Source organism: Equus przewalskii, chromosome X (genome assembly GCF_037783145.1).
Source record: "Equus przewalskii isolate Varuska chromosome X, EquPr2, whole genome shotgun sequence".
Lineage (NCBI taxonomy): Eukaryota > Metazoa > Chordata > Mammalia > Perissodactyla > Equidae > Equus > Equus przewalskii.
The window spans coordinates 2,854,282-2,878,854 of NC_091863.1; the positions used below are offsets into that span (position 1 = coordinate 2,854,282).

The window sequence follows — 24,573 nt, forward strand, 5'->3', positions numbered from 1 at the left end:
TTAAGACCAGAAGCAATGACATCTCTTGGGTGCTTGCTATAAAGGCAGAGTTCCAGGCACAAATCTAGACATGCTGAATCAGAACAGCATTTTCAACAAAACCCTCTGAGGATCACTGAGTATGTTCCCATTTCACAGGTGCTGTATTAGAGAATCACCAAAGGATCAGATATCAAAAAGTTGTCTTATGGTTAATTATCTCATCTTGGATTCAAAGCACTTTGGAACATTGATCAGGAATCACTGAGTGAACACGGTCCTTCTGGTGGCCAGGGTCAAATCTTCCTTTCACTCTGTAGAGAGGAGAGGTAGAATCTAGGAAGTAGAAAACAGAGATCACAGGGAAAACAGAAACTTGTAATCTGGAGAGATATCATACCCAGTTACAGAAATCTGGACAACTTTGAGAAGGAAAGACCAGGAAGATCTACATCGGATGCCTTAAGTGTTATTTGCTGGATTATAAGCATTAATGTTTGTGTTGGAGACTGTTTTTATTTATTGTTCTCTTACTCATGTTTTGACAAATATTAACGAAAGAGAGTTGGGACTTTAAAGTCATATGACACATTTTAGGTATAAAAATAAGATAATTACCAGGATCCAAAGACCAAGCTGTTGGGATAATCTCAGAATAATGACTCTTTAACTTCCCTTTGATTGGCAGTTAGAATGATCTTCCTAAGAATGACCTTAGGATACATTCCCAGGAAACACGTGTTGCTAGGACTCCAGTGGAAAAACCTTGGAATGTTAGAGTTACCTAAGAAGAGATGCAGGGGGGAAAAAATGGGTAGAACACTATGTTAGCTGGGATTACACCTCTACTTGAAATTATCCAAATCAGGGAAGTGATAGGGAGAATTTGTAAGGACATTGTGAGACATGAAAACTTTCTATTTTATAGTTTTTCCAGTAGGAGCTTAGATAGGACAATATACAGAGGAATAAATGAAACAAAGGGAAAAAAAATCTTGGAAACGAGACAAAAGAAAACAAAAATTAAGAAAGATAATAACATTGAACAAACTATGATAATCCGTTTTGAGTAGGAAGGCTAGTGGTCAATTAAAGAAATATATGGAAGACTCCTTCCAGCCAAGCTCTCTGCAAAGATCAGACACCAGACAAAGAGAATGGTTCTGAGGCTCTGATGTGTCCCTGAAGCAGGTTGTTGTCATGTGTCAGTATGGTGGGTTTTTTCACCCAGTTGACTTGGAAATCATGAGAGCACCATTGTTTCTTCATTTTTACAGTATGATCCAAATATATCTTTAGAGTATCTATCTGATATATTAATGGGAAAAAATAAACATAGATTAAAATAGGAAAGGGGGCCAGGCCTGTGGCCAAGTGGTTAAGTTCATGTGCTCCACGTCAGCAGCCCAGGATTTCACTGGTTTGGATCCTGAGCATGAACTTAGCACCGCTCATCAAGCCATGCTGAGGTGGTTTCCCACACAGCACAACTAGAAGGATCTGCAAGTAGGATATATAACTATATACTGAGGGGGGTTTTGGGGAAAGGAAGAAGAAAAAGAAACAAAGAAAGAAAAAACAAGATTGGCACAGGTATCAATCAAAAAAAACAAAGAAAATAGGAGAAAAAAACAAAAGAAGAGGTTCTTTGCTGATTTAATGTCCTTGAAAATAGCCAGTTGTACAGCATTAGGAGGAAATGGGCTTTTCCTTTCAAATTTCTAAAAACTGGGGAACTAACATCACTCTTTCTTGCTTCCTTAGAGAAACAAGTGAGTCAATGAATAAAAAAATATATCGAAGATCAAATTCTTGTAAAGCTCTTAGGAAAATGGAACAATGAAAGTGAATTGTTCATATGGTTTTCTTCCAATGAATTAATTGGGCGTTTACATGGAAGGTCCTCTTAGTAAAGTGGATATTGGGGCTGGCCCAGTGTCACAGCAGTTAAGTTCACACATTCTGCTTCAGCGGCCCGGGGTTTGCCGGTTCAGATCCCGGTTGCGGACATGGTGCTGCTTGACAAGCCATGCTGTGGTAGGCATCCCACATATAAAAAGTAGAGGAAGATGGGCACAGATGTTAGCTCAGGGCCAGTCTTCCTCAGCAATAAGAGGAGGATTGGCAGATGTTAGCTCAGGGCTAATCTTCCTCAAAAAAATAAAAATAAAAAATAAATAAATAAAAGTAAAGTGGATGAAAGAGCCTGCTTCAGGGAAGAAGGAGGTAATCAATGCTCTCTGGTAATATGATCTTCTCCTCAGAGGAATAGGCGACTTGCCTGGGGTCTCTTAGGCAACCTAAAAAACGAATAGTTTGAGAAAAAGGTACTCTTGTCCATTATGGAAAAGATATGGATTTGCTAGAAATTTGGGGAAAATAATCTGGAAAAATTTCTTAAAAGTTTAAATGCTATCCTCTAAAATTCCACTATGAGAAATCTATCCTCCAAATAATAATAACCTGAGAATATAAATATACATGTAAAAATATGTTCATGACATGATTGTTTAAATAGTAGAAATATTGCAAAGAGTGTAGTGTGTGTCAGTAAAAGAATGGTTAGAAAAATTATGACACCTTGTTACTATGGATTACTATGAAGCTATCAAAATAATGAATTGGCTTTGTAAGTTGTGCCTCTGAAACAAAGCTATGATATATTCTTATATTTTTTCTTTCCAAAACCTGTAATGGAATTTTTCATCACTGTTTGTTAATGTTTCATAACCATCTGTTCTTGTTTTATGTGTGTAGTATTTTCTCCTGAATCACTAAAGATATTCATTACATTTATTTTAACATAGCATCTTGTTATGATAGCTTTACAAATTATATTTCTTTGGGTTTAAAAAAAAAGAAAACATGTCCAATAAAGCTTGCATTGCCAGCTACCACGAAAAATGGCTGAACTGTCACCCAAAGGAAATGGTTTAGTAGCTATTCTCCAAGATTGTCATGATTGCTTGGTCTTTGGAACCTAAGTCTTATTTTATTTTACTCCTAAAGGAAGTCATATGACATTCATGTCCTGTCTTTTGTTTAATATTGCCCAAAACATTAATAAGGGAATGGGGAAAATAAAATAAAACCAAACCTAACAAAACCTGCTCCTGGGGAAGGGACAAGAATATACAGACAACAGATTTTCTGAAAATGTATAAAGGAAATTCAGTTCAAAGGATACTCCTTTCAACAAAACTTGCTGGAAATATTGGATACCCATATGCAAACAAGAAAAAAAAGGAATTTAACCCATACTTTGCCCCATTTGGAAAACTCAAAGTGATTCATGGACTATATGTAAAATCTAAGCTACACAAGCTCTGGAGAAAAACATAGGAGAAAAGTCTGTGGCCTTGGGTTCAGCCATTATTTCCTAGATAAGACTCCAAAGCATGATCCTTGAGTGCAAACAGTAAACATATAACCTGACCTTTAGCAAAAGGAAGATATTTGGGTCTTTGAAGGATACTATTAAGGGAATTAAAAGAGAAGCCACACGCTGGGGGAAAATATTTGCAAATCTTCTGTCTGAAATAGGACTTCTATCCAGAATATATAAAGAAATCTTCAAACTCAATGATAAGAAAACAAACAGCCCAATCAATATTAAATAAATTATTTGGGGAGTCGCTTACAAAAGAAAATATGCACATGGCAAATAAACGCTTAAAAAGATGTTCCACATCTTTATTTATTCAGGAAATATAAATGAAAACTACAACCAGATACCACGACATACTTATTACAAGGTCTAAAATGAAAATGACTGACCACGTGAAGTATTGAGGAAGATCTGAAGCAACCAGAATTCTCCTCCACCCTTGACGTAAAATTGTTGGGGCACTTCGAGCCAGCAATTCCACTCTAAGCATCTACTCAAGAGTGAGGACAGCACAGTCTTTACAAAGACTTGTCCATGATATGCATCCATCAATATTTAAGTGGACAAAACTGTGTTATATCTATATGACAGTACTCAGTGGTAAATGAGAAAGTACTATACAAACTCTAGTATAGGTAAATATCAAAATAATTATCCAAGTGAAAGAAGACAGAAAACACACACATATATACACTACAATTTAATTTTTGTTGAATTCTAGAGAATATCAACTAATCTATTGTGTCAGGGAACTGAAGAGAGCTTTCTTAGGACAGGATAGGGATGGCTGAGATAGGACAGGAGGAGGGGTCACCAAGGAGCGCAAGGACACTTTTGAAGCTGAGGGACATGTTCATCATACTGATTGGGGAGGTTTCACAGCTGTGTTCATCTGTCGAAGCTGATCAATTGTACACATGAAATATCACAAGTCTTGCTGCATATAATTTATACCCCAACTAAGATAAAAAAATTCATCTTTCAGTCAGCTATAGAGTTATAAAGCTCAATTCAGATACAGAGGTTCAATTTCTATATTTTTTCATGCCTAATCATTATCCATCCATTTATTTTTTGTTATTAACATGATCATCATAGTTAGGGCTGCTGTCAACCTGAGAGCAAATTGTTTGACTGAGTGTTACTTAGAGATTGGTTTCCTGTGGTTTCTGTAATCTAGGTTGGCAACTGTGTGGACAGTTCAGGAGGATGCCTTGAAAGAATGTGCATATCGATATCAGGAGCCATTCACAAGGCAGAAATCTCATAAATTTTAGTGAGATTAGGTTGTACCTTAACAGCAAAATGAAACTGTAGAGATGGATTTAGGAGGGATTTTTAAGTAGGGTAACAGACAAGAATTTGTTCTTGGTGAAAATATTTCATTAAACTTAAATATAGACTCCTTTGAGGAACATTTTGAAAAATGATTTATGGGCTAGATGTCACATTTTAATTTTGTTAAGCCAGACAGTAATATCTTTAGTTCTAGAAAATAAGTTCAAACACACCTCCTCAACGCTAAGGAAATAATATGGGAGTTGGGGATACATGTCTTGGACTGCTTATTCCAGCTCGGAACTCAGGATATAAGAGGATAAATATTGCTGTCCTTGAAATACCTCATGTGTATTATGATTTCTCAACTATTCTAAAGGTCAAATTGCAGATCAACTTCAGCTTCTATAATCTCATTATTGACACAAAATATTGCCATAAAATCTTATCACTGCCAACCAGGAGATTATAAGAAGATTTATACATAACCAAGGTCTTAAGATTAACAACTGTTTGTTCATTACGTGTCATGTTAACAGATCAATACTATAAAAAGTGGTGCGAATTCAGATTCATTCCAACAACTAGCACACTCTTAGCTTCTCCAGAAGAAGGACAACGAGCACGAAGAAGATGAAGATTCTTCTGCTGACTCTTGTACTTGGTGTGGTTTGTGCTGACCAGGAACCTCAGTCAGAGACCGATCACTCAGTGGTAACAAGGGTTGGCTGATCTGAGAGAAGGACTTGGTGGTGTGTGTGTGCGTGTTTCTCATTCTTTAGTTTATTTGGGTGGATCTGATTTTATACACACCTTGGTCTATGCATCTATGTAAGGATAAAACAATCCTTCTGTCTTTCAGCTCTTTACGTTCTTTCATTTTATTTTTCTGTAGCTGAAAAAAACTAATGTGCCAAAATGTAGCTATGAGTTGTCATGGTATTTAACGGCATTGTTGTAGCTATTTCAAGAAGCTCCTCATTCCATGATTTATATTTGAATACAGATTGTTATTTCATTTCATAACTTTCTACTAGGTAGGGATTAGAACCCAACTTTGCTTAATATCAGGTTTATCCTTTCCTCTGAGGTAAAGTGGAAGCAATGATTATGATCGGTGTTGGTCAGAAAACAAAAAAGAGATTGACTAACATGTCTTATCGGAACTTTCATTTTTAGATTCCAGGAGAATGGTACACCACTTCCATAGCATCGGATGACACAGAGAAGATACAAGAAAATGGCCCACTAAGGGGTTATAGCTGTTGGATTGAATGTATCAGCAATTGCAGCACAGTTGCCATTACTTTCTATCAAAAGTAAGCAAAATCTACCTAAACTTAAAGCAATGAAACTGTTGACTTCTGATATGTGTTCTAGTCTCAAATTTGCAGTGAAATGTCTGGATTATGTTCAAAAATTTGAGTCTCTGAACTTGATTCATAAAATGATGTTCTTAGTTTGGTGTTGCATCCTTGTCCATGAGCATGAACCCCCTGCAGATTAGTATGCAGCTATTTCTTAGAGGGCACATTGGTTGAGCAGCTCTATTTGAATTATGTAATTACTAATAGAGCGATGAAGGCAGTAAGGAAGGAATCTTGTCTTAATAGCCTGAAAGTTATGGCAATGGCAGTCATATCCCTAGGATCTGTGTGTTTGATTCTTCAGAGTTTTTACACATATTGAAAATAGATTATATAAAGTTTCTTTTAAAGTAAACTTCAGTGTAAAGGGCTATACACAAAAGATTATCCACCTGACATTCTGATGGCAAGTTTCTACCAATAAATTAAGACTTTCACCCAACAAGTAAACATTTATAGAATGTTTATAGGAGGCATTGTGCTAAACATGGGAATAAAAAACTGACAAAGAAAATATATGTCTCACTTTGACAGTTCAAATTTAATCAAGGTCACAGGCATCTATGTTTAAAAAATAAAAAAAAAAACCCTCAATGGTAAAGGTCATACTGAAGCATGGATAAGTGAGTACCTATTGTCAGTCATGGGAGTGAGAAATGGTTCTCACAAGGGATGGCATTTATTCACTGAACACTGAATGAAATTTTAAACCAAGAATCAGGGAAGGAGAACAAATGTGCAGAGAGGCACAGATCTATTAAAGATCACTGTGAATTCAGAGAAGGTTGGATTTTCAGCGTGGTCATGTACTATGTGTGTGAAGTAGACTGCAGAACACTAAACTGAAAACAAAACTCAGATTTTGTTCTGGAGAATTTCATCTGCCAAAATGTTAATTTTATGTTTATCATATGGGAAATCAGCTTGGACGTAGGTTTTAAAATAAGGGAATAATAAAATTCATTTTCTGTCTAATCATCAGTCCTCTAGGAACTCATATGGTAGAGAATGTATTCAGGAAAACAATTTTGGGGAATTTTAACCATGGAATAAGTAGATATAGCAATGAGTAAAATTAACATTTTAAGAAAAATTTAGAATATGAATACAGACTTTAATTCTCAAGTAAATGCTGAAGTTTGAATTTGTCTGTCTGTAAAATGGTGATACCACTAAACCAAAGTAGAGAATAACATACAAGGTGGAGAAAAATAAGTATAAAATAACAATAATGCTGAATATGAGCTATAAGTTTGAGATGTGAATAATGGATTTATAAACACCAGACATGTGCATGGTGTGTGAATATATATATCTATATTTATTTCTATGTCTATGTTTGTGTCTGTGCCTATCTCTGTCTCTCTTTCTATCACTATCTATCTCTATTTGAATCTTCTTGCTAAATAAGTGTAACCTGAATTCATGAAAGTTGAAGAGTTAGCTTAGAGAGAGTGAGGACTTCAGAATTTATAGGAGCATCAACATTAATGGTCGAGGCAGAGAAATGATTTGTGAAATAGAGAAAGAGGAAAAGGTGGGATTGTTTATAAAGATGAGAGAAGAGCGGTAATCCTCAACATAGGGTGAGATCCTGCCGGCCCTTCCCAATGGCTACTTGGCAGTATTTGGAGACGGTTTTGATTGTCACAATTAGGGGTAGGGGCTACTGGAATATAGTGGGTGGAGACCAGGGATGCTGCTGTACATCCTGCAGTACACAGGACTTTGCTCCCACCACAAAGAATTATCTAATTGCATATGTCCGTAAGTGCTGAGGTTGAGAAACCCTGAAATAGAGTAAATAACGCACCAAACAGTGTGGAGAGACTAAATGAGTATAAGATGAAAAACATCTATTATTTTTGGCAGTTAAAATGCATTGTAACTTTTGCAGTTCCTCAAGTGTCAAGGAATGGATGGGGAATAAGGAATGTTTTGTTTGTTTGTTTTTAAGGATTAATGGGGAATGCCGGAAGTACATAGTAGTGGGAACAAGCACAAAAGATGATATTTACAAGGTTGACTGTGAGTACATGACCTTTTCGGATGAGTACATGTTTTCAAACCATGAAACGTGTTCAAATTCATGGTCTTAGCTCCACGCAAGACATCTATATGTCTAGATCCTACAACTATTTGTACTACTATTTACAAATGCAACCTTGGAAAAGACACTGAATTTTCCAAGCATTCATTTTGTCACACTGAGTCAGGCTAAGGTCCAAGTTTGGAATGTTGCTATTGATATCCGAGAAGAAGTCCCAGAACATTGACTTCATCTGTTCCTCAGACATGGGAAGGTGTTTAAAGTTACTTAAACTTATATGAATTCTGGGCTGGCCCAGTGGTGTAGCAGTTACGTTCACCTACTCTGCTTCAGCAGTCAAGGGTTCGTTGGTTCAGATCCCAGGCACAGACCTACACACTGCTTATCAAGCCATGCTGTGGCAGGCGTCCCACATATAATGTAGAGGAGGATGGGCACAGACGTTAGCTTAGGGCCAATCTTCCTCAGCAAAAAGAGGAGGATTGGTGGCAGATGTTAGCTCAGGGCTAATCTTACTCAAAAAAAAAAATTATACTAATTCTTCTGAAATTTTTCTATCTCTTATTTGACTAACACAATCAAATTTATCTATAACTAAATTCTTTAAATATTAAAAGTTGTTTATTAGATAAAGTGTTTAAGTATGATCTTATTAATTTAATTCCCAAAGGTAAATATAAGAATAGTTAAATACTAAAAAATTTCAAACCAATTTCTACATCATTTGAGTGTTAGTTGAAAGCAACGAGGGCATTAGGACAGACTTCTATCTGCATAGTTTAAAATAACTGTAACATGTGGCCTAGTGGTAAAGTTTGGCATGATCTGCCTCTGTGGCCTGGGTTTGGTTCCTGGGTGCGGATCTACACAAGTCATCAGTGGCCATGATGTGGCAGCATCCCACATACAAAATAGAGGAAGATTGGTACAGATGTTAGCTCAGGGAGAATCTCCCTCAAGAAAAAAGAGGAAGACTGGAAATGGATGTTAGCTCAGGGTAAACCTTCCTCAGGAAAAAAATAATAATAATACGTAATAAAATAAATATATAAATAAATAAATTTCATATGTCAATACTGAAATATTAAGTGACTAAATGTCTAAATGTTTGATTTTTATGGGAAAAAATGTACAATGTGGTGTTCTAATCTTGGTTTGATTTTTTTTTAAATCTTGAATATGAATATGCAGCAACAGGATCTAATTGGAATACAATTACAGAATATATGTGTTCAACACTTTCCAATCACCTCATTAGTGTTTCTCTTTTATTACCTATTGTACTAGAAAATGATATGTTTTGAGTATGTATTAACTTTTATTTTAACATGTAAGTATATATAACCACTTTTTAATAATAACTGTGCTTGACAATTGGGTCACAAAATTCCTGAAAATTTAAAAATCAGTTCTTGTGAGCTGGTATGAGAAGGCTGCAGCCCACCACCTATCACATAGTTATAGATACTACAATAAGGAACTTTGCTATCATTAATGAACTGTTCATGTTTAGCTAAGTTTGGAAGACTAGAAATCTTCGCCATTTTAAGAAGATGGGACTATGTAAAAAGCTTCTTTAGTAGCTCTCTTAACTGATTCTGACACATTGCAAGGAATGTTAGTGAGACATAGATTATTGTTGAAGGAAGGGTTGATAACAGTATGTTAAAAATAAGACATGTCAAAATCCAAATGAAGAAAGTTAACCATATTGAGTTTTGAATTTTTTTTTTTTCTTATCACAGTCTTAGGTGAAAATTATTTCCAATTTATTTTTCAGTCAAGTGACAGCTTGGTAATATACAGTGAAAATGTTGATGACGAAGGCAAGGTCACACTTGTGACTGAACTCCTTGGTATGTATTACAGTTTATTCTATACAAATTAAACATGTTAATATTATTTATATTAAGGAGAGAAGAAAGTATATGCATTACTTTTTTATTAAGCACACTAGTGCAGAAATGAGTTAACGTGAGAATTCAGACTTCATGTTGAATGAGTCAGAGATGCTGAAAGGTTGTGTACTGGTAATGAAGAGATGTATCCACTATGGGGCTCTATCAGATGGCTTTTCTAAAAATTATACACACTTATTCTGAAGATCCAATAAATAGTCCAAGGTGGTCCATAAGGTTATTGCCAAATATCACACATTGGTATAGCCAGGTTCTGTCACCAAAGTGAACCAAGATTTAAAATTTGAGTTCAGCAGACTAAACAGTTTCCAGTCATGACTGCATTTGTCTCAACCACAAATGCTTTATTTTATCACAATTGTTAAAACAGTACCTAAGACTTGAACCTGTTGCTCAGCAAATAAACACTAAATCATATTGCATCCTTCAAATTCAGTGTTCTCAGGCAAATCAATCATTTTGACCTCTGGCTAGATCTACAGGGCCATTGATAGATGCCTTTGAGACTTTTTGATATTAGAGCCACATTTGACATGGATGGGGGTTGAATCTTGTCTTTGACAATGAGAGTGATTTTTTTTTCCTATCAGCAAGTGTGATGGAGCTAGTACACTTGGTGGAAAGTTCAAATCATTTTTTCACATTCATTTAATTAGATTTCAAGAATATCAGGGAAGGGATCCTAGAATGTAGATAGAGTTGAAAGGAACAGTTAGAGTTTGGAGGGCTTCTGAACTGTCAGGCCTAACCATTACCTTCTTTGGATGTACTTTTGGAGACTGTATCTGATTTGGAGATTCTTGAGCTCACTGGACAAATGGACTTTAATTTTCTTAGTAGCCCTAAGAACTGGAAAGTAACGAAATCTGAAATATTTGGACTCCACCACATGGCACCATCTGAAGATCTGATCTGCACATTCAGGCATCTCACTTGAAAATTACATGGTTGAGCAACATTAACGTGCTGAGGGAAGGGGGAGTGATGGTGATGAGATTTATCAGACCCAGGTTTCTGTGTCCCAGGCCATGCTTTAGAAATTATGATGAGTTCTAATGGACATCTTTCCTACCTTATTTGCTATGAAATGTAGCAAAAGAACATAGTGTCAGTGAACAAGATTATCAGAAGTTCAAAGAACTGACTGAGGAGAAGGGTATTCCAGCAGAAAATATAGAAGACATCATCAACACAGGTAAAGTCCTAGAGGATAAACCTTATCTGAAATGAAAACACAGCACTATGATTCTTGGTTCAAATTTCCTATTCAATCATCTTTTATGAAGGTTGTTATAAAATAATCCTTAGGAATACTGAGCAACTTCAATGATCAGTTTCTTTCCTCTTCATTCTCTTTCACAGATGACTGTCTTAACTAGGAACATCGGTTGAGTAAGTAGGAACAAGATACATACACCTTGCGACTTTTTAATAGGTTAAGACTTTTTGTTCTTGGGGTTATGGCTTTAAGTATTGAGTAACAAAGCAACCCATCTTCAAGGGTGGCAAAAGCTAGGACTTATCTAAGTGTGTGGGTTTAAAATATCCAAAAAAATAACACTAATCTAGACTATACAGTGGGATTCTTTACTTTAAGGACAAAGGGAGGAAATTTTGTGAGGCACTGTACTGTGAAATATAATTAACCCTGGTGAATTCCAGTGTGAATAAATTATCTTGCAGTCACAAAATCTGTCATAATTATAAATAAGATTTATAGAAGATATGAGTGATACAAACTTACACAATATATAATTTTCTATGTCTTGTAGCCATGACTATGTACCTTAGAAATTCTTAACATAAGTCTTGATTCAGGATCACTCACAACTACTTATAACCTATGGACTAGTTCCACATAGATCACATACGTGCACATACACAGATGGAGTTCTGTGAAATGAGTCCTACATGAGAATTCCTCCACTATTTTCTACAGCAATTGCTTTTATCATTTCTTTCCCATTCTCAACAATATCATATCATTAATATCGCTCAACTATGTTTTTAAATGTTTTTTTACATGCCTAAGGAAGACAATGACATGGAGAATATAAGCAATGTCATCTCCAATGCATCAGAGTCATCGATACAAAGATAAAATAGCCTTTTCTTTCAAATTGTAATTTCTTCTTCCCTGGGAAATCATGATCCTGTCCTCGTGACTTTACTTCCAGTCATCTTCTATGCCCTGCTTGATGTTACTGGATTCCTAACTGATTAAATAAAGTGATCAATATGCACACATATGTGTCTTTAAAGAAAGGTACCATATTTATAATGCACAGAAATACCTACTTGAATGGAACCACCTAGAAAATTGGGTTTAAAATGAAACAAGAGATAATTCTGTTTAGGATTAATAGTATAACTCCTGGAAGTATCTTGGTGAGGGGGAAAATATGAGCTAAAGCATCATGGATGGTACTTTTATAATGCGAAATAAATTTCCCACCAGACAGATGAGACTGGATGGTCACACTACTTCAAAAAATAGCCTCTGTTTTCCAAACTGACACCAGAAAACATCTCAATCATTATGTGGTTGAGCAGCATTAATGTGCTACCAGAGGATGTGGATAGGGATTTAGCAGAATGCTGTGTAACATGACCAATGCCGTAATTTAGAGAAAGTCCCTACTAATACCTACTAATATAGACTCACCACTACTCATCTAGCTATAGCTCTTTCCTGGAGAGAGAGACTTCGTTTTTCCTTAGAGTATGATTATTAGTCATCAAAGGTGATAAGTAGCCAAAATTTGATAAAAGGCTAAGTCACAGGAAGAAAATCAAGTTAAGATACAAGACAAAGAACTTGCACACATAATGCACAAAACCCAAAGACTGTGCAGAATCCCATTATGATGAGAACCATAGCATCAGGATACCTACACAAAGCAATGGTCTCTTTTTAGGTGGACAAAATACCTAATTATCTACTAGCAGTGAACAAAATGTTTACGATGTAAGAGACCTGCACCTTTTAACCAAAATCTACCAATGGGATGCGTTAAGGGAGCAGCTTCATTGGCAAAAAACACAAAGCTTGGTATAGGACTTCTGGAATAACTAAATGAGGAGCTCAGAAAATTCTCTTCTCTAAGAAACAACTCTGAAACTCACAAAATTATTAAATTATCAAAGACAACCATTTCAGAATTCTGGAAATTAATTAAAGGCATACAACAAATATGAAAAACATTTACTCAAGAAAAACTACTGAACGTTGACAACAAAGTATAGGGTCTATGGTGTTTTACTTGGGGCTGCCACTGTCCTATCCCTGCCCAACAAAGGCCAGCAGCCTTGCTGTTTATGGAGTGGGCTGACTTTATTAGCAGCTCTGTATAAAAGTCCCATATCAAGGATGTTTCCAAAACCAGTTGTAAATGATTGGTGGTAAGTGATGGGAAAGGAGAGCATCACGGTTACATAAAATGATCATACTTTTGGAGGAGGCAAGAGACTAGGCAAAAGTATAAAAGAGAAATATGAGAGATGAGACAGTCCTGGACAACTTTGGAAACCTGTGGCATATTCCTGGGGATTTGGAAGGCTGTATGCAAAGGCAGGGCTGCAACAATACTTAGGAAAGACAAAAGAGGGCAAATCAGTAACCTACTCACTCATGGCTCATTGTAAACTGTGTGAACTTTGTACATATGTTGCAACTCCCATACAGGTCTCCTGGGACAGACAAGATGTTGGCGCCTTGTTGATAAAAGTTGTTTAGGAAAAAGTGAACAATCATTGGTTGAGTACTAAGCTATGCTGACTCAGAGCCGACCCCTAGGAAGTCAAACTTAAAAATAAAAACAAGAATTAAAGGAAAAAATAACTGAACAGAGACTTTGGTGACTGCACACTGTTGGGAATGAAGATTCTACAGAATTAGTACAGGCAAGTCACTAAACAAAAACATGAGGTTTGGTGAGCTCCTCATTTAAAAAAAAATAAGATAAAACAAAAAAATGGATGCAATAAAATTCCCAAGGGAAGTCAGGATCCAGATTTGATAAACTATAATGATCTAAAATCTCAAACTTTAAAAGAAAATAAAAATCTACTAGATATGAAAAGAAAGGGGAAAGGCTAGCTTATAAAGAAGAAAAAAAAGTCAATGAAAAGGCCCAGATATTGGAATTATTAGAAAAGATGCTTTAAGTCAGCCATTATAAACATTCACATAAGTAAAGGAAATGATGTTAAAATAATTAAAGCAAAGTATAAAGTTATAATGTACCACAAAACAGGCTTTTGATAAAGAGATGAAAGTTACTAAGAAAAAAAAGAAATTGAGACTCTGTAGTTGAAAATTATAATAAAACGAATGAAAAATTTACTAGAGTGGCTAAGCAGCAGATTTGACCTGGAAGAAAAAAGAATCAGTAAATCTGAAGATAGGTCAATAGCTATTATCCATGCTGAAGACTAGTAAGAATAAAGAATGGGGAAAAATGAGCAGAGCTCCAGAAACCTGTGGAATATTATCAAGGGTAACAACATGCATGTAAATGGAAATTATAGGAAAAAAAAGGGAAAGAAAAATAAAATTTATTTGAAAATGTATTGGCTGAAAACTGCTCAAATTTAATTAAAAAAAACTATACTTCCAAAAAGCTCAGATATTCCAAGTAGGACAAACTCAAAGACATTCTCATCTAGATATATCATAGACAAATTGTCAAAAGCCAAAGATAAAGGGAAAATCTTGAAACCAGCAAGAGAAAAATGACTAACCAAGTTCAAAGGAACCTGCAAATGATTACAGCTTACTTCTCATTGAAAATGAAGGAAACAGAAAACAGTGGGATGACATACAGTCAAGTGCCACATAATGATGTTTTGGTCAACAACGAACCACATATATGACAGTGGTCCCATAAGATTAGTTCGATATAGTCTAGGTGTATAGTAGGCTATACCATCTAGGTTTGTGTAAGTGCACTCTATGATGTGTGTACAAAGATGAAATTGCCTAACGATGCATTTCTCAGAATGTATCCTTGTCATTAAGTGACACATAATGGTAAAGTGCTGAAAGAGAAAAAGAAAAACAAAATTCTACATCCAGCAAAATGATTCTTCAAACAAGAAGGCAAAGCAAAGACATTTACAGATAGACTTATAGAATTGGTTATTAGCATACAAGCCTTAGAACATATACTAAAAGAAGTCTAGCAGGCTGAGAAGTAATAACATCTGATGGTAACTTGAATGTTCATCAAGAAATAAAGACATACAGACTACTGGTAAAGGTTATTACATAGATAAATATAAGAGAGACAATAAGTATATATTATACAGATTTATATCCAGGAGAAAATTCGAATAAAAACTTACATCTAACATTTAAACCTAATGATGAAAGGTTATGCTTTAGTCCACATATCAAGAACAAAACTAAGATGTCTGGGTGAGAATGACGAACATCTCCTGGTGATTATCAGGAGGGTGAGGGATATTGGATCATTGTCTGACACAGAAACTTATTTCCTCTTTCTTACAATGGGCAACTGCACAGATAAAAATATAAAATGGTATGTAAAAAGATGCCTAAGTCTGAGAGCAGAGGAAAAGAAAATCAAAAGGAAGCAATCAGAATGAACGTTAGTCTTGGCATTTTGGGGTGGGAAGAAGGCAAAGGATGAGCAGGTCAAAACATTATTATTATGTTTTGTTCTTTATCTGAGTCTTCTTGAAAGGTCAGAGAGTAGAGCAAGACGATAATTTGAGGGCTATGAGGACTCTGTAGAGAAAGATCTCTTATGTCAACACTGTGGATTCCTTTACTCACCTGATTTGTAAATTATTCATCATACAACCATTTTTATTTCTTACAAAGGAAAGAATTAAATATACTTTTGCCTGATGTTATATTAGAGAAAAAATAAATAAGTAAACATGCATATATAAAAATAAGTCTAAAAATCATCATTCTTTTTTTCCAACTTCTGTAACCCAACTTGATCTATAGAGATAGAAGAAATATTTTCTCCCTTTTAACTTTCAAAAATTAAGGAAGAGGGCTGGGGCCAGCCCCACTGTGTAGTGGTTAAGTTTGGTGCACTCCACTTCAGTGCCCTGGGTTTGTGGGTTTGGATCCCGGGTGCAGATCTACACTACTTGTCAGCCAAGCTGTGGCAGCAACCCACATATAAAGTGGAGGAAGATTGGGACAGATGTTAGCACAGGGCTAATCTTGCTCAGCAAAAATAATAATAATAATAACATAAGGAAGAGGGTAATCATATCCCCTCCCACAGTGGTTTAGGGAAAGAGTTGAGCGTGTGAATAGATAGTGTGTTACAAATTATAGAATCCTATGCAGAGGTGAAGGAAATAGGAATATCTACAGAATTTGATTATATATTTCATTAATTTCAAATAAAGTGATTGGCTATATAGAGGCAGTATCACCTCAGTGATGTCAATGAGGCTGCTTTGTAGGAAGAGAGAGAATTTTAAATATTTTTTCCTCCTGATATCATAGACTCAGAGTAATGATCAAATTTCCTGGATTCATTCATGACATCCGCATTCTGCCAGAGGTATTTGAGTCCTTGGCTGACCTGTTGATGAAGGAACATAGAACACCAGGAATTCTGAGGAGATTAGTCCAAGAAATTAAGCATCGGAAACTACTAATGCTGCTATTTTTTCTTTTTGTTGATAAAAATGATAGTCATTTGATTTTAGAGCTCCCATCTTCCTATTCTTCATCTAGACTCAAGAGTTATTTTCTTATATTTGTAAAGCAAGAGTAAAAATTATAAAGATGCTTTGTTCTTTATGTGACCTGGTAAGGCTGAATAGTAAGCTGATTTGCTTGTGAAGAAATGGGCATCCCAGCTTCCCCAAAATAACTCTGCTATTCTTGGGACTGACCTGCTGACTTTCATAATAGATAAATACAACAGTAGATATATCACTTACATATTATTTTTTCTCTGCCAAGCACATAAGCTTTGTATAAGCATCAGAACTATAACATATATATTTGTCAACTAATCTTTCACAAAAAATTTTAGAAAACCAAGCTTAGGGCCAGGGATGGACAAATTCAGGTCACTTAAAATCAATGTTCCCAACGAAGTCTCCAAAGCTACATAACCTTGAGCAAGTCTCACAGTCCCTTCTGACCCTGGGGCATAACTGAAGACTAGGTGTTGACTCCCCAGTGTCTTGGCATTGCTGCCTGCCTTTAGAACCTGTTACGCCTCAGGGCATTCTCTGTTCTCTCTGTTGTTTAGCAAGGAACACAAAGGATATTTCCACACAAAGGAACACAAAGGAGATGGGCTGAGGCAGACTCTTATGTACCCACTAAGTCTTGTTATTTTCTTAAGATCTCTGTCTTGAGGAGGAGTGGGAGAGGAAGTTTTTCAAAAATGGCATATGCCCATCCTGTTGAAGCACTATGGTATGAGCAGGGACTGTGGGCATCACTTGAGACATGCAGAATCATTCCCAGTCCAGGACCTAGCTCTTCTATTAGAGATAGGCAACAGATGCAGTTAGAATTCTGCAAGGTCACGGGATTGAACGACTGAACATATTGAAGCCAGATGCACACTCCTGCTGCCAGCCTCCAACGTCAGTTCAATGCCTCTCAGATCCCAACTCATTTGGATGCTGTATATACACGCATATAATGAATGACTTGGCATCAAGTACAGAACCCTTTAAACTGCTAGAGTGGGTTTTCTCAGCTATGGCAATATTGACATTTGGAGCTAGATAATTCTTTCTTAGGTTTCTTGAGCATTGTAGAATGTTTAGCAGCATCCCTAGCTTCAAGCCATTAGATGCCAGTATCACATACCCTACCTTCTAGAGTGTCAACCAAAAGTGTCTTTAGCCATTCACAAATGTCTCCTGGGAAATGTGCACAATTGCCCTGTTATGGAATCCATATCTAGTGTCTAACTACCTGGTATGGTGGCCCAAATAATAACTGAATTCTTGATGGAAACAAGAACTAGAAAACAAAGTAAAAAATAAAATCTTTCTTAATGGAAGAAGAAATCCAGGTCAGGTATACATGCTGTGATATGAATCAGAACATAGACCACCCATGGCTGAACAGGAATTTTGTGTCTGCCTTTCAGGGGATTGATTGATGCAACTAAGTTCTATGGCTGATTGTGAGTATTAAGGCTGTTCACTGGACAGCAGGGATGGTTTGGGCTTAAGAATAGCAAATATGATGAGTGCTGATGCCTCCTCTCTCATTCAACAGTCCCATGGCACTCTGATATGCACTCATTTCTCTCTACTCACTCACTCTTACTGTAGACATTCATCGTTCCTCCAGTGGACATTGGTTTTGTAGACAATCGTTTTTATATCTACTATTTATCCTGCTCCAATGTCAGTAGTGTTTCTCAAACTAATATCGTTTAGGTGCTCCCTTTCAAATGAAACACAAAACAAAACAAAATCCCTTTTTGGATTCTAGTTGTCTAAACAGTAATCTTTAAACTTTTTATCAGTGTACAGAAGACTAAAGCATGGAGATCTGCTATGACTGAATTGTGTCCCCCCAAAATTCCCATACTGAAGCTGGTATAACAAAGCACCACAGACTAGCGGGCTTAAATAACAGGTATTTATTTCATTATAGTTAGGGAGGCTGGAAATTCAAGACCAAAGATGACCACTTCAGGTGGATAAGTTGGCTAGGGAATAAAGTGAGGGTGAATCATTTATTTTGAAGAAATAGATGGTGAAGAATATCCGACGGTATGGAAAGATGGATTGAACAATGCAATGAATACATCTGGCAATTTAAAAAGTTATTTGTGAGCTTGCTCAGTCCCTTAAAGCCAGATATCTATGCTCTAAAGAGTGAATGTGGAAGAAGAAATAAAGAGTACTTTTTCAAGGAGCATTGAGAAATAGCTATGAGGCAGTTCAAACAGGAAGTCACAGGCTTGAAAATAATAGATTTTTGTATTTATCAAGAATGGCATATGCTGATGATAATCACAGGAATATCAAATAAACACTCTTTACATATTTAGAGCTTTAATAAACACAGTGGGGCTATTAATTCAAATTTTTACTTCACTGGTATAAAGGAGATTGAATTATATTCCAAATATGCAATTTTTTTCTCTCATGGCTTTAAAGGAGCCTAAACTATTTTCCAAATATCTCAAACTTAAAAAAGCCGAGTGTCTATTTGATAAAAAATTAATATACATAATCAAAGGTACTAACCCTTACCTCACATAAGACATTTAAAAAGGCAATAAATATTCAGGAGCAGAAAATATCTAAGATACAAATAAATAAACAGCATATCTGACCTTTTGCCCAAGCCATCATTTAATCATATTAAGAATAGCTCTATTTTCTTATTACCCATATTAAGTCCTCATTTCTGTTTCAATTTCTCTTATTGCAATATTATATTCTTTCTTTGTGCTAATCATCATTTTTTTAACCATCTATGCCTCCTTTCTCTTTTCTCTTTCTTTATCTGGACTTTTGGCAGTGATGTAAGCAGGAAAAAAGCAACAGAATTGGGTGGTCTTATTTTCCAGAAATCATTTTAACTGGAAATTGCCCAGTACCCAAATCGGTTGGAAAAAAATCATGGATAATCTACTCAAACCAAGTTCCAGCAACAGCTAGTAAGAACATGTGACATGAGTTCTACCCTCTTGTCAAATTTTTAAGTGCACAACACAGTACTGTTAACTATAAGCACAATGTCATACAGTAGATATCTAGAACTTACTTATCTTGGCTTAATGAAACTATATACCTGTTGAATGGCAACTCTCCATTTCTGTCTCCCTCATTCCCTGGCAACCACCATTCCACTCATTCTTTCTTTTGAAACTGGGATCTCGAAGAGCTACCTGAACTCCCATGTTCATTGCAGCGTTATTCACAATAGCCAGGATATGCTAACAACATAAATGTTCATTGATGGATGAATAAAGAAAATGGGCATATATATACAATGGAATACTATTCAGCCTTTAAAAAGAAGGAAATTTGGACACATATGACATGGATGAACCTGTAGACATTGATGCTAAGTGAAATAAGTCAGTCACAGAAGGACAAATACTGCATGATTTATATTCTACTTATATGAGGTATCAAAAATAGCCAGCAATTGCTTTGATATACAACAAGAGAACAGTCAGATCAAGTACTGTGCCTTAGATTTAAGAATCCTTCTTAGGGGGCCGGCCTGGTGGTGCAGCAGTTAAGTTTGCATGTTCCACTTTCGGCGGCCCGGGGTTTGCTGGTTTGGATCCCAGATGTGGACATGGTACTGCTTGGCAAGCCATGCTGTGGCAGGCATCCCACATATAAAGTAGAAGAAGATGGGCATGGATGTGAGCTCAGGGCCAGTCTTCCTCAGCAAATGGAGGAGGACTGGCAGCAGATGTTAGCTCAGGGCTAATCTTCAAAAAAAAAAAAAAAAAAACCAAAGAATTCTTCTTAGAACCAGTTCTCCATATTCCATCCTCTGTTAAACCACATTACCACATGTGTGGACAGTAACATCCCAGAAGTTCAATTTAACTGAGGGCTTACATTTCCCCAGAGCATCTCAAGGTATAAAACTCTAGAATGGGTTTGCATAAGATCTTCATATGAGGCTAGGGATGTGAAAAACAGAGCTGTTTTCACTTACTGCTTGTTGGAAGGATTTCAGTGGAACAAAAGGATGGACAGATTTGAAAGACAAAGTCTAGTGGCTCATTCATTGCAGGCTTTTATTGTGTGACTATACGTAAGAAAGATGGACCTTTAGTTGAGTAAGTTAGGAAATGTTTATGTTTCCCTGCAAGGAGGCAGGTGGATAGCACAGGTCTTTGACAATCGAGATGGTAGTTCCTGCACCAGTTTTCACGATACCTAGACACGGGGAATCAAGGAATTTGTTTAAATTTCCCCAATGTTAGCAATCTCACAAACAAAATTAGCTTAGTACCTATTACCTAGTACCTTATTTTTAAGTACTTATTTTAAGTACCTAGTATCTTATTTTTGTTAAGTTTAACTACATTTCCTGGATTGCAATGAGAACAAAATGCAGTAACAACATAACAGTGACCAGAAGAATGTCTTGCAGAGAGTAGGAGACTGTGCTTGCATTTACTAAAGCAATATCCCACATGGCTCCAAGGTCTTTGTAATTCTGTTGTTATTAAAAAATGTAGAAAATATTGAAAATATCATTATATAATATGACATATAAGCCTCCTGACACTTAAAGAAATTTCTGAATAGAAAACTCCCCTGTGTTGTCTCTCTCATAATTTATTCTAAGACTTCCTGGAGTGAGATGAGAAGGAGAGAGGGAGGGATGATAGGAGGGAGAAAGACAGTGAGAGAGAGATGAGACTGAGATGCAGAGATGGTTAACAACATGTCTAATATGAGAAAGTCAAAGTGAAATAAATCCACTCAAGTGATAAATATTCTACTTCCTTTCTCTCACAGCAGCCAAAGTTGACTTGCATCATTCATTCAACAAAGGATTTCTTGGTAATATATACAGTCAACAGGAATGAGAAAGGCAACACCACCCACACGCTGGATACCACTGGTGTGGTTAACAGCCAACCTCTGGAGAGTAAACAGTTGTCTTGTCAGGGATCTTAAGACAAAATGAATATGCATGTTCATATCTATAGTTAAGTGAACACACAGGGGGACTAAGCCTTTATTTGAGTCAGGGCTACAGGGAAAGGTGACCATGACAGGATTGAAGAGAAGACTTTTTAAAAACTTATGTGCATTTGTTCTGAATATTCTTATAAGGATCCAGGAGGTCGTCCTCTCATACCCACATGAATTACTCTCCTATTGCATGCCTTGTCCTGGTAAATGTGGGTAGTGTCACCTAACTGAATTCTGGAGTGGAAAATTGGAACCCAACAGAACAATTTGCCATTCACAACTGCATCTAGCTCATCCTCAAACCTGTCATTTTATTGCAAGAGTTACAACAGTGACTCCAACTTGAACTTGTGGTTTTGTACTTGAACCAGAATCAAATATTGTCCATTATACCCGTTGTTCTCCTCCTGAGGGACACTTCTTTCCATATACCCACATGGGTCTCAGGGAGATATATTACAGACTTTATAGTATAAGGTTAATAGTAGAAGGAATGGGAATGGAGCTGGTCTTTGACAAAATACCATCAATCCTCATTACTCACAGATTCTGCATTTGCAAACTCAGTAAGTTTATTTTCATCTGCAAAATCAATACCTGGGAGATTTCATTCATTCATGGATGTGAGCAGAACGGCAAAGTATTTGAGTTGCCCCACATTCATGTTCCCAACTGAGGTCAAACAAGACCATGCTCTGTCTTCCTGTTTCAGCTTCTTACTGAAACTATCTGTGGTCTATTTAGTGCCACGCTTTTCACATTGTTGTGCATTTGGTTGAAGATTTCACTGTTTAAAAAGGACTCCAAGAATAGTGCTGAAGTGCTGTCTAGCATTCCTAAGGGCAAGAAAGTTGTCATGCGCTTAACAGGGAAAATACCTGTGTTAGATGAGCTTCTGTGTTGTCCATGAGTTCAATTTCAATGAATCAAAAATACATATTAAATGTCTTTCAAAAGAAACACATAAAACAAAGTTATGTATTGATCAGGTGATGAAAATGTCCTGACCAGAGGCTCCAAGAACCTAGCCCTGCATTTCCATGTATTTCTCCCGGGGGCTATGGTTTAGTCCCTGCCAATTCAGGGTTTGCAGGGACTTTATAGAACATAGCTACTATTAATAATGAGAATCAACTGTACATAATGTTTCTCCTGCCACCATGCATGACAATGCTAATATTACTGATGGAATAATCAACTTATCTTTTTGGGTTCCTTTGGGTAGGAAACAAGATTTGAATATCAGGGTGTAGCAGAGGGCAAAGGAGAAGTTACGTTTTGGGATTACAACTGCTCAGACTCTACCTTCATGGTGCCCCTGGGGTGCCTTCGGAGCTTGCGTCTGATGTAGGCAAATTCATGGTCACAGATTAAATTTGTCTTTAAATTCCTGAGCAGTCCTAGGGAACTGACATCTGTGACGTGAGAAATATTTGGATTCTGACAAGTAAAATCTGCTTTCCACATTCATTCAGCTCATTAGCCTATTCAGAAGTTCATATGGATTCTAATGGGCAATGGTTATATTGTGATTTATAATAAGAAATGATATGATATATTATGGGGTCTTCGTACCCATTTCTGGCCCTTTCATGGCACATCTCTGGCCCAGAGCTCCTAAAATCCTTGGAATTTCCTAAGGAAACTGGCAAACAGTTAGCTGTTGATGATTAAGTAGCTAGTAACTAAAGGTCTTTTTTTTTTCCTTTTTTTCCTGATCATAGCTTCTGATTATAGCTACTGATTATAGTTTAACCCACCCATTGTTATCTATGCTGTTTAGGAAACAGGCTATCTGACTCCCACTAGGTTCCTATAGGTAAAATCTCCCTGGAGCCTGAATCACCATGGTAAGGGGTATGTGAGCTATTTTTCAGGAATTAGAACGCCCTATCCACTTCAGGCTGATTGAGACCACCAACTTATCAACTGGGCCCACAAAGATTTCCCATATGCAACCTTCTGACGTTAAGAGGCTAAAAACCCCACCCTCAGATCATGCTCAAGCCACCATTTTGTGAACATGCATCCTATGAAGAGGCATGGAGTCTGACCACGCTTGTGCAATCCATCAATTACTTCACCTCTCCTCACTTCCAATTATCTATCTCCACATTTCAGACCACCTTGCCCATTACCCCATAAATATCCCACAGTCCCTATTTTCCAGGAAGCGGATTTGAGACTCATGTTCTTGCTTCCTTACATGGTTGCCTTGTGAGTAAAACCCTCTCTCTGCTGCAATCTTGTCATCTCAGTGTTTAGCTTTCCAGGCGGTGAGATGGGCAAAACCAAACCTGGTGCAGTAGCACTAAGTGATAATAGGGATAAAAGTGAAAAGAACATCTTTTGTTATTCATAGCAATCCCCTTTCAACCACACCAGAGTTTATGTTTATGAAGTGACTTTCTGAAACCCCCTAAGAATGAGGGCTGGTTGCCAGGGAAACAAAGGGTTGGGATTTTCAGTCCCACCACCCAGACTTCCAAAGAAGGGAGAGGGGTGAAGGGGCTGGAGATTGAGTTCAATCACCAGTGGTGAGTTATTTAATCATGCCTAAGTAATGAAGCTTCCAAAAAACCCAAAAGGAGGGAATTTGCAGAGCTTCCAGGTTAATGAACCAGAACGCTTCCACATGTTAGGAAGGTGGCACATCCCAAACTCCACAGGAACAGAAGCTCCTGTGGTTCAGGACCTTCTTGGACCTTGTCTTATGTATCTCTTCATCTGGCTGTTCATTCATATCATTTAATATCCTTTGTAATAAACTGAAAAGCACTAAGTAAACTGGTTTCTTAAGTTCTGTGAGCTGCTCTAGCAAAGTAATTGAAACTGAGGAGGGGGTCTTGAGAACCTCCGATTTATAGCCCATTGGTCAGAAGCACACGTGACAACCTGGACTTGTGATTGATGTCTTAAGTGTAGGGGAGAGTG

The 24,573-nt window shown here is 36.8% G+C and overlaps 1 protein-coding gene across 2 annotated transcripts; it reads left to right on the plus strand.

Moving 5' to 3' along the window:
- The first annotated feature begins 5,219 nt into the window (after window positions 1-5,219).
- On the plus strand, window positions 5,220-12,226 carry LOC103565570 (female-specific lacrimal gland protein-like). Of its 2 annotated transcripts, XM_070606197.1 has the most exons (7): window positions 5,228-5,359; window positions 5,825-5,964; window positions 7,970-8,040; window positions 9,843-9,918; window positions 11,075-11,176; window positions 11,344-11,373; window positions 12,014-12,226. In XM_070606197.1, the coding sequence occupies exons 1-4, from the start codon at window positions 5,279-5,281 to the stop codon at window positions 9,848-9,850; spliced, it is 300 nt and encodes a 99-aa protein (XP_070462298.1). In that variant the 5' UTR covers window positions 5,228-5,278; the 3' UTR covers window positions 9,851-9,918; window positions 11,075-11,176; window positions 11,344-11,373; window positions 12,014-12,226. The 2 variants fall into 2 exon arrangements, with proteins under 2 accessions (XP_070462297.1, XP_070462298.1); XM_070606196.1 differs by having other exon boundaries at window positions 5,220-5,359; window positions 11,344-12,226.
- Window positions 12,227-24,573: the final 12,347 nt, after the last annotated feature.

What these genes read in the sequence shown, in the direction of transcription:
- LOC103565570 (XM_070606196.1), top strand. Translation starts at nt 5,279, where the DNA reads ATGAAGATTCTTCTGCTGACTCTTGTACTTGGTGTGGTTTGTGCTGAC. An exon ending in CAGAGACCGATCACTCAGTG is followed by an intron (nt 5,360 to 5,824) that starts GTAACAAGGGTT and finishes TTTCATTTTTAG; the next exon opens with ATTCCAGGAGAATGGTACAC. An exon ending in GCCATTACTTTCTATCAAAA is followed by an intron (nt 5,965 to 7,969) that starts GTAAGCAAAATC and finishes TTTGTTTTTAAG; the next exon opens with GATTAATGGGGAATGCCGGA.